The sequence below is a fragment of the Plasmodium cynomolgi genome, chromosome 9 (assembly GCF_000321355.1).
Source record: "Plasmodium cynomolgi strain B DNA, chromosome 9, whole genome shotgun sequence".
NCBI classification, from domain to species: Eukaryota; Apicomplexa; class Aconoidasida; order Haemosporida; family Plasmodiidae; genus Plasmodium; species Plasmodium cynomolgi.
This window is the reverse complement of record NC_020402.1, coordinates 936512-946869: the sequence shown is the minus strand read 5'-3', so window position 1 is coordinate 946869 and position 10358 is coordinate 936512. Positions and strand designations below refer to the sequence as shown.

Below are 10358 nucleotides of genomic sequence, written 5' to 3'. Positions count from 1 at the left end.
CCCCCCAAACAGCTACAAAATCCCCGATGTCGGCTACCTCTACAACGTGGACGAAATGGGCACGGGCAGAACTGACGACGTGTAAGACAAAAAAAGGAGAACACAGGAGTGACACACACGCAGATGGCGTCACCCAATATGTGCGGCGAGTCCAGATTTAGTTTTCTCCCCCTCGTCGCACCCATCATTTGTTCTTTCCCCTTTTTCACATATTTCCTTCTGCCCCGTTCCGCTTCTCCCCCCCCCCTTTAAAGCCACACGCCCATCGACATGGTGTTCGGAGAGAGGGACGTCGACCCAAACGAAGTGGAAAGGATTAAGGCCGTTCTCAACATCTTTGACCAGGGAAATGTACGCAGAGGAGGAAGCGAAAGAGGAATGAGCTATATATCGGCTCGAGGGAGAGAGTCCACGTAGTGCAGAGGCGGAGCGGTTCCGCCCGTCCCCGTTCGCAACTGTGGCAGCTGTGGCAACTGTAGCAACTATGGCAGCTGTCACACCTGTCACTTCTGTCACACCTGTCGCAACGTTGCAAAACCCGTGTGCCTCTTTTCTTTTTCCCGTTTGAAGGGGATGGGCATATGCACCCTAATGGGCGCGAAGCGGGCGCACTTCGCCTTCAAGTACAACGGCTATTTAAGTCACTTTCACGGAATTAAAAATTATTTGAGGTAACAAAGGGTTGCTTTCCCCATTTGTCCGTGTGCCATTTGCCGCTACCCCCATTTGTCCGTGTACTATTTTTTTCTCTAACTTCCTCATCAATTTCATTTTTTTTACTTCCCTCCCCCCCCAATTTGTCTTAGGTTCCTCATTAACAAGCACTACCCTGGAGCCAAGGTCACCCTAATTAGCGAGGTACGCCCGCTCCACTATCACCACCTCCTGCAGGGCGACACGCACATATGTGCAAAGGTTTCACCGCTTTGCTTACTCTTGTTTCTTCACCCTATTGTGTGTGTACCCCCTCCCCCCACTCAGCACTGGATTGACGCGATCGACGAATCCGTGTGTGTCAGGCATAGCAATATTCCCTTTTCGAAAATAGGACACGTAACATTGCATACGAGAAAAAAAAAAAAAGGAGTGCCTTCCACCCCAATCATCCACAGTGGGGAACAGAGCTACTCCATCTTAGGCAATCCCATGATCGTTATGACGAACGGTTTGTTCAACTCCGCTTCTACGCCCTCCTCCTCATTACATCCTCCGCTTCACATCCTCCTCCCATCCCATCTGTACAGCAAAGACGACTGATCTTTAACAAGTACGATTATATTTACGAAAATGACAAGAACAGGCGGATATATAAAGCGGAAAATCGAAGCAACGTGTGGGCCTTCCACGACGACCCGCAGATGTTGACCTAGGGGAAGGAGAATCCTGAGCGTAGTGGTTGGAGCAGCTGAGAATGGCATTCCCCTCATCGGGGTCGCACCGATCGGTCACTCGGACAGTTGGTCGATCACTCGGACAGTTGGTCGATCACTCAAACAGTTGGTCGATCACTCAGACAGTTGGTCGATCACTCGGACAGTTGGTCGATCACGCAGACAGTTGATCTATCACCTTTTATTTATTTTTTTTTTTGGTGAAGCATTTCCCGTAATGTGCATTTTTTTTTTTAAGTGTCTTTTGCAAAGATCCCCTTTTGTACGTACAGTACACACGCGAGTTTGACTTACTCGTGGTTACATTTCCCCACCGAAAAAAAAATTAACCAGCTACCTAAAGTATTGTTTGTTCACTATACGCGCAGTTCAACGATACTTCCATCACTTCTCCATTTGGTTTAGCTCAGCTCAGGTTCTTTTTCATTCGTTAAAGTTCCATAGTGGGAAAAAAAAAAAAAAAAAAAAAAAAATACACCGCATGAATGACAGCCAGAAGGGTCATAAAAAAGTAACAACAGCGGCATATGGGAAAATAAAGCTTTTCGTTAAAAGGGGCGCATTCGCAGGGCAGGTTAGTATGGCACGTTCGTATTACACGTCAGTATGGCACGCTCGTTTATGCTTTTTGGACTAGGAGGTACTTTCTCTTCGGGAAGTTTTCCATTTTCTTTTTCGTTCTGCCAGATGAAGGAAATGGAAAAAAAAAAAAATAAAATAAAATAAAATGTGGGGATAAAAACGCTTTACTGTTGCCACAAATGCAGGTGAGACATTACACGACGGTGTTTCTCTCGGCGGAACGGCAAACATAAACACTGCCGCAACTTTTTTTTTTGTTTTTGTTTTCCCTCCTTTTGTAAGACTTTCTCACCTTAATGTCATGGCGGCCTTCTGCTTCGGGGTTAACTCCAGTCTCTTCGCTTTGGTTAATTTTTTTCTCAAGTTGTACGGCTTGAATTTTTTATTTTTGTATTTTTTTCTCAGTTCCATTTTTCTTCTCTGATTGTAGACCGTCAGGACACGAGCGATGTCTTTGGGGATAGGAAAGGGTGGAGAGGATGACAAAATAGCTCAATGAGTGTTCGGCGTTATGAGCGGAGGTAGTGTGAATGGAAAAAGGACATCCACGCAGGAAGGAGGCCTCCACAAAGAGACCCCAATTAGTCGCCTTCACAAAAAAAAGGAGACTGCATAGCCAACTAGCGCGAATGGGGAACGCGGTCGAAAAAGCTTACTCTTTCTAACGCTGCATATTTTGGAGTTCTTCGCGGAGTTCCCTATGGCTTTGCTGATGCGCAAGCCGCTCAGCTCCTTCTTGTAATCCTCCAGCTTATCTAGCAGCTCCTTCTTTTTGAGGGGCCTCAACTGAAACGCTTTAATGTTACTCTGCGAGGGGGGGAATGGAGGGGTGTGAGCGGTGGTCACGTGTGGTCAGGTCATATGGGTGAATGGGGCAATGCGGCCAAGAAGCAATGCGGCAGATTCGCCTCCGCGTAAAGAGCTCCTTTTTTCTTTTTTCTTTTTTTTGCTGCTTCCCCCAAGGTGCCATTTGTATATGCTAGTAGTTCCCCTTGTGGGAGAGGCACCATTTTCTCCTCAGCTCCGGCCCTCTCATGTCAATCCGTCATAATCCGATCTATCGGGAGTTATGTTAACATAACAATTTTCCATTTGCTCTTTTACCATTTTGCCAAAGTGGGCTGAGATGTAATGTGATGTGCTTCTGCTGGCACTGCTGGTTCCCTTGGGGATGGGGAGGGTCCTTCTCGGAGGTAGCTAAATCAATCGGTGGTTTAAGCAGTTCGTCGTGAGTGCAGGGATTAATAACTGCTCGCCTGCTCTATTATTACGCTTTTGTAGAGTGGAAAAATGGAGAAACAGAAGGGAGTTCCTTCGATGAGCACAACTCTTGGGTTGCTTCGCGAGCGTTGGATCAATACGTTGGTTCAGTGGGATAGTTGGATTATTACTGTTTAACTGGGTTTTTTTTTTTTTTTTTTTTTTTTTCCCTGTTTATGGCTTCCCCGTTTTTGTTGGTACTCCGCCGAAATTTTTTAAGATGCACGAAAAAAAAAAGCTCGACCGATGGGAAGTTTAATTTACTGCGTTTTTGCCGGTCGCGCGGATCTTGCAAATGGTTCAATGCGCGTGCGGGTGGGGGGCATACCCCCCTTTCATCCCTTTGCCCGTGGTCGTCGCCCCGATGCCTACCATCACCCTGACGAGTGCATTCCTACGCCCACGCATAAGGTATGCATATGTATGCATTAATGTATATATGTACTACGTATATTTTTATGTACGTATATGTATAGGCATATATGTACAGGCGGGGCGTCGAGTCCTACCTACATCCGTTCTTTAACCCTTTAAAATTACCCTTCTGAGTTGCGCAAAATGAGAGCGAGCGAAGTTTTTCTCCCCCTCTTTTTTTTTACAGCCCAGAAATGTGCGACTTTCGTAAAATGAACAAGTGCTCCAATCGGGGGGAAGTATACCTTTCGCAAAGCATGCAAAAAAAAAAAGGAAAAAAAAAAATCACATTTACGTGATCGTGTCAAATACTGTTGGAGAGACCCTCCACAGATAACCGAAACGAAGTACCTATCCTATCCATTTGTTAAACAAAATTATTAATGATCAGAGGTAAAGGATGTAAGACTACCAAGTGAGGGTCACATTACTCCATGGTTAAGTAGTCCCCTCCCCTGTGTAGACTCACCCCTGTGTAGGAAAAACAAACGGGGGGACACAAATTTGGGGTGGCTGTCCGCGGACGTAGCTCTCCTCCACCCGAAAGGTAATCCGCTGATGTTTTCACGCGACGAAACATTTAAGCAAGTTTTAATTTAAGCAACCTACGCAATGTTGACGTGGAAAAAAAAAAAAATACACCATGCTTCATTCAGTGAGATACGTAGTACACAGCTGGCGTGTCGCGCAGCAAGGGGGGATTTAAAAATTTTGAAATTTAAAAATTCACGAGGCAAAGGATTCAGCTGTGCATGTACACATCACATGCATGTATGCGTAAGGACGCGCGCTCAGGGGTTTTACCCTGGGGCACACGTGTATTCACGACTGGCGTGAGCGGCTGATGCGCCATGTGCATTATTTCTTATCTTAATATTGACAAGGGGTCAGAGGCACTCGGGGGTGGAGAAAAATTAAAAAGCGAAAAAAGGCGAGAGTGCCAGGGGAAAGTCGAGACGCTTTCGGTAAGATTATCAAAAGAAACTCAGTTAAGATTTCGTCAACATGCTCTGCCCTACATGTGTGATTCGACCTGCAGGGTATAGTGGCAACATGATGCCACCCGTCTTAACTCGGACGCGTTGTTTTCCCCTTCTTCACTCGCCGCGTTATTTGGTTGTACGTTATGGGACGCACTATATATAGCCATATACATATGTGGGTTTAAAAAAAAAATTCTTTTTGTATTGTTTTTTCTGTATTTTTTTTTTTTAATAAAAATCAGAACACGCATGGGGCGTGCAAATTTGCGGATGCCCAAATGGATAGGAAGCGTACGTGGTCGATATGCTCCTTTTAGCGGGGGGAGGGCTGTTCTACGCTTCTGGTGGTGCATACTACTATAGTCCTAACTGCTTCATAACCCTAACTGCTTCATAACCCTAACTGCTTCATAACCCTAACTGCTTCACAGCCCTAACTGCTTCATAACCCTAACTGCTTCATAACCCTAACTGCTTCATAACCCTAACTGATTCATAACCCTAACTGATTCATAACCCTAACTGATTCATAACCCTAACTGATTCAGCCGTGGACTGTAAGCTCACCTTGTTATATTTCCCCTTTGCCGGCAGAGGGATGGCCTTACACATACCGGTACACACATTGGCCATGTCCCACCTGTGCAGCGCTCTTGATTTCATTTCAAACGGTGGGTATTTTTTTCCATTACACCGATTGTACCGTTTCATGCAGCATTTTCCACTTAGCTGCAAACGTTTTCATCAGCTACCTCGGCTCGCACTTCTACGCATTCCCCACCTCTCAATACCTCCATTGCTTTCAGCGAGTTTTCCTTCCCAAGTTCGCAACTCTTTACACTTTCAAGTGATTCTCTCCTCGAGGATGAATTTAAATCTGTGTAAACGGAGTTGGTCGATCCGTTATCATTACCATCATGGTCAGCTATTTCATCCTCTTTGCTGCTATCCTCGACAATAATTTCATTCGCATTTTCACTCAGCTTATTTTTATCCTCCTTTTCTTGTGTGTTATTTTTCTCATCGTTCCGCATCCCCTCGGTCTCAGGGGCATCCTCCTCATTATCCACTTCTCCTTCTGTGACTATGTCCTTTTGATATTCCACTGCTTCCACCGATTCCGCCGCTTCCACCGATTCCGCCGCGTCCACCGCTTCCATTTCTTCCACCTCTTCCGCCTCTTCCACCTCTTCATACACCTCGTCCTTCCCCTCCTCCAGCTCCTCGTACACCTCCTCTTCCGCCGCTTCCTCCTCTTCCACCGCTTCCTCCTCTTCCACCGCTTCCACCTCTTCCACCTCTTCCGCTACCTCTTCGAACTTATCCGACTCCGCCTTTTCTTCTTCGTCTCCTTCCTTTTCTCCCTTTTCGGCAGACTCAGCCCCACCCCCGTCTTCCCCATCCTCCTCTTCTATTTCCACAACCTCCTTCTGCACCGAGTCGCCCTCCACCTCCAATACCTCCTCCATCACTCCTCCATGGTCTCCCTTTTCCTCGTCCACCTCCACGATTTCATCCCCTTCTTCCTCTACCTCTTCGTATACTTCCTTTTCTTCCAGCTCCACTGCGTCTTCTTCTGCGTCCTCCTCCACGAGCACAATCTCGCCGTCCTTCTCCGCGGCGGTTTGGTTTTCCCCGATCTGATCGACGTCCTCCGCAACGGTTTGGTTTTCCCCGATCTGATCGCCTTCCTTCTCCGAGGCGGTTTGGCTTTCCCCGATCAGATCGCCGTCCTTCTCAGCGTTGGCAATCTCCTTTTCCCCCTCGGCTTCCTCCTCTTCCGCTATTGCTTCCACTACCGCGTCCTCCACTGCGTCCGCCTCTCCCGCTACTGCTTCCATTACCGCGTCCTCAACTGCTACCGCCTCTTCTTCCTCCTCTCCCGCTACTGCTTCCACTACCGCGCCCTCCACTGCGACCGCCTCCTCTTCCACTCCCTCGTCCTCTTCCCCCTCAGCGGTGCCCTGTTCTATGATTTCCTCCAGCACAGCTTTCACTTCGGCGTCTTCTTCGGCCATGTCTCCAATCGATTCGGCTGCTTCCTTTCCGTTTACATCCTCTGCCTGCCCTGACTGTTCCTCCCCCGCTTGCGGCTCCTCAAGTGGCTTCTCTTCCGCCTTCTCCTCATTTCCTCCCTTTTCCTTCTCCTCCCTTTGGACTTCTTCACGAGCTTTATCCTTCTCCCCCTTTTCTCCTACAACCGAGGGCTCTTCGCTGACATTTTTCTGCTCGCTCGTTAATGTCTCCCCACCCGCTCGTTCTTCTACCTCTTGGCTCTCCCCTGCCGTGGCGTTATCATCATCACCACCTGCGCTTTCCTCCAAGGTGGGCACCACCGGGGGGTTCTCCTCCTCTCCCACGGCATGCGCGGCATGAGCGGCATCCACGCCAAGCACATTACCCGCGTTATGCACACCGTCCACACCGTCCACGCCGTCTACTCCTTCGCCTTTCTTTAACTTCTTGCTTACATTTTCTTGCTCCCCTTCCTGCGCATTTTTCCTTTTACTGTTTGGAGTACCGACACTCTTGGTGGATTCACCTCCCGATTGGTGCGCACCGCTCATCAGATCTTCTTCCTCCTTCCCTTGAGTGGGTTCCTTCGGGTTGGTATTCTTATGGCTACCCTGTTGACCCGTTTTTAAACCGCTATCTACCCCCTCGTCGCTATATTTTCTCTTCATTTTTGTTTTTTTTTCTTCTTTCCTCTCTACCGAGTCATCACTCCTTTTAATGTCCTTCCCGCTCGTCTTTTTGATCCCCCTCTTGTCAGTCAACCCCTCCTGTTCACTTTCTATCCCTAATGGAAGTAGCACTGCCTTTTGCTTACTTCTGCCCTTATCTACCTTGTCCAAATTTTTCCCCTTTTCTTTAAAGGTACCACCTAGGTTGGAGAGCTCCCTCCCTTGGTCGCCATCCGTAATGTCATTACTCATGTTATATTTAGATATATCCTTCGAAATGGAAATTAATTTCACTATCTTACTGTACTGTGAGCAATTGAATTCGTCTCCTTCGTTTGGATCTTCCTCGCACTTCTTTACCACCTCGTCCTGAATATTCATGTCTTTTTTGTTAATCTGTTTATATAGTCTATCCAATTCGTCGTTTTTGTGATCCCTTCTTTCCTTTTCGCTGTTAAATTTTAGCTTTTCTCGTTTTCCCTTGTCGTCTATTTTTTTTCTCCTTTTTCTTTTCTCTCCCTCTAGTTCTTCCTGCTCCGACTTCTCCCCCAGTTCGTGTAGGCTGTGCATTTCCTGCAAGTTACGTAATTCTTGCAGTCCTGGCAGTATTGGCATCACGGGTAGGAGGGGCACTACTGGTACCATGGATATTACTGATGCTTCACTCCATTGTTGCCCTCCTTGACCCGATTTGTCCTCTTTTCCCGCCTCGAATCCCTGCGTTGATTTGCCCTCCTCGTGCCCCGAGTCTACTCCCTGCAGCGCTTCGTCCCATCGCGGCTCCACCTCCTTCCACTTTATGCTACTGCTCTTCCTTTTGCCCCCAAACGAATTAGGGGTAGCGGCTTCGTCAGACTTTCTACCCCCCTCATCGTTCATTTCGACGTTGTCTTTGTTCACCAAAGGGGCGTCTCCCATGGGGTTGCCTGAGGTGAACGACTTGGTTTCCTTCAGTTCGGGCTCGTCCGCCTGGTCGTTCTTCGCATCTTTGTCGTGGTTTTCTTCTTTCATTTGGTCAGTTTGGCCCGTTTGGCCCGTTTGGCCTGTTTGCTCCTTCGCGCTCCCAACTACGCCTCCTCCACTCTCTCCGCTCCCATTGCCAACCTGGTCCATCCTCTCCTTCTTGGAGGTCTCCTCGATATGACCCCCTACCTGCGCGCCCTCGGGCTTCTCTTCCTCCCCCTTGGCTTCCTCGAAGGGGTGCAGATTTTCCGTTTCCGTTTTAAAGGACTCGTAAATTCGGCTAATCTCTAAATCTTCCAGCTCATCATTTGTGGAGTCCTCCCCGATGCCCCTTATCGATACGCTCTTGTTATCAAAGTCGTCCTCCTCCCCGTCTTCTTCTTCTTCTTCCTCTTCGTCCTCGTCTTCCTCATCGTCCAGGCCCTCTTCTTCGTCCTCCTCTGCTCCTTCATCGTAGAAGCCATCCTCCTCATCTACATCGGCGTCTTCCCCTTCGAGTGCTTCCCCGTCCACGTCCTTGGCGCTAACGGGGTGAGATTTTCCCATGAAGGAGTAGCTGCCGTTCCTCCGCTTCCCCCCTCTCATTTCATTTTTGCTATTCATTAAAAAATTATACGTGTCATTCGTGATATTTAGCTTATTTATTAATGCAGCTTTGTCGTTTAGGTTTTCATTTAGATCGTCTATCACGATGTAAATGTTACTGTCGTCAATTACAATGTGGTCTTTTTTATTTTTCTTTTTAGTGCTTCCTTCGTGTTTTTTTACATGTGCCACAACATTGGCTTCTTTCACTTTTTCTTCCTTCGTCACGTTTTTTGCAATATTTGCAATTTTTGCAATATTTGCAATTTTTGCCATATTTGCAATTTTCGCATTATTGGCATTATTGGCATTACTCGCATTACTCGCATTACTCACATTACTCGAATTACTCGCATTTATCGCATTATTCGCACTTTTTTCGCCTTTCTGATCTTCACTCTTTGTCTGCCAGGGGTGGCTCTTGATGCTCCTTTCGCCACTGCTCGGAGTGCCTCTGCTGCCTCGCATGCTTCCCCTGTTTCCTCGTGTACTTCCCCTACTACCACGCACGTTTTCCTTGCTACTTCCCCCTTCTTCGCTCCTTCCTATTCGTTCTTTACTTAATCCTTTGAGCAAGACGGATAAATTTTCTTCCTCCCTGATGCCATCCCGTAGCAGCAATTTCCCCATGGAAGAACTTTTCCTTTCGTTTGTTCTTCTCCTGCTATTGTGTGTAACTTGTGTGTTAGTAGTTCTTCCCCTTCGGTGGGTATCCTCCTTACTGGGACCACGACCATAGCTATGCTCTTTTTTCTCCTTGTCGGTCAAGCTTTTATTTCTGTTTGGTTCATTAAACTTTAGTACGGTGCCCCGACTGCTGTCCCTGCTGCTGTTTTTTTTCTCTCTCATGGAGTTTTTATCCGCTGTTTTGTTTAAAAAACTTGCTCTCTCTTTCACCTTTTCTATGCCCTCCATAAGGATGCTTTTCTTTCCTTCATTTTTTATTTCACTCAAAATTTTTAACTTCTCAATGTGTCTTACATTTGTTTGTGACTGCTTCCTTGTGGCCACTGCATTTTTTTTCAAAACACCTTGATTGTATATGGCTCTTCCTTTGGCGCTTTCCTTTTTTTTTTGTTTGCATTTTGTTTGTCCGATAGTTTACAGGATAATGTGTTTCTTTTCCTTCTCCGCAGGCTAACAAAGAGGAATTTTTTTTTTTTTTTTTTTTTTATTTCCTCAGCTCGGTGGTTGCCTTTAACAAAATTGCTACGTATGTTTGGATCATCAGATTGATGTATTTTTCTCCTTTTCTTCTTTTCCTTTTTTTTTTCTTCTTCTTCTTCTTCTTCTTCTTCTTCTGGGTTATTCTCCCCCTATTATTTTCCCTACTCTTTTCGTAGCTCCAAATTCAGTTTAGCTGTATTTTCATAAAATCATCAACAATTATACATGTGCATGTTAGGAGAAAAAAAAAAAAAAAAAAAAAAATTACATGTATGCGTAAGCATATACGTGTGAATAAGGCGAAGCGTGATAAACAGCTATTTTTTTTT

At 46.5% G+C, this 10358-nt stretch overlaps 3 protein-coding genes across 3 annotated transcripts; 1 reads left to right on the top strand and 2 right to left on the bottom strand.

Moving 5' to 3' along the window:
• Positions 1-55: 55 nt before the first annotated feature.
• On the top strand, positions 56-1370 carry PCYB_093110 (hypothetical protein; the record flags this gene model as incomplete). Its single annotated transcript, XM_004222425.1, has 6 exons — positions 56-81; positions 255-351; positions 571-671; positions 807-858; positions 982-1053; positions 1245-1370. The coding sequence occupies 6 exons, from the start codon at positions 56-58 to the stop codon at positions 1368-1370; spliced, it is 474 nt and encodes a 157-aa protein (XP_004222473.1).
• Positions 1371-2010: 640 nt separating this feature from the next.
• Positions 2011-2780, bottom strand: PCYB_093100 (60S ribosomal protein L35; the record flags this gene model as incomplete). Its single annotated transcript, XM_004222424.1, has 3 exons — positions 2011-2071; positions 2266-2425; positions 2630-2780. Coding segments are annotated over 3 exons (372 nt in total), but the record flags the coding sequence as incomplete, so codon positions are not given.
• Positions 2781-5355: 2575 nt separating this feature from the next.
• PCYB_093090 (hypothetical protein) lies at positions 5356-9838 on the bottom strand (the record flags this gene model as incomplete). The annotated part of the gene is made up of 1 exon (XM_004222423.1): positions 5356-9838. A coding segment is annotated over one exon (4482 nt), but the record flags the coding sequence as incomplete, so codon positions are not given.
• Between the last annotated feature and the right edge of the window lie 520 nt (positions 9839-10358).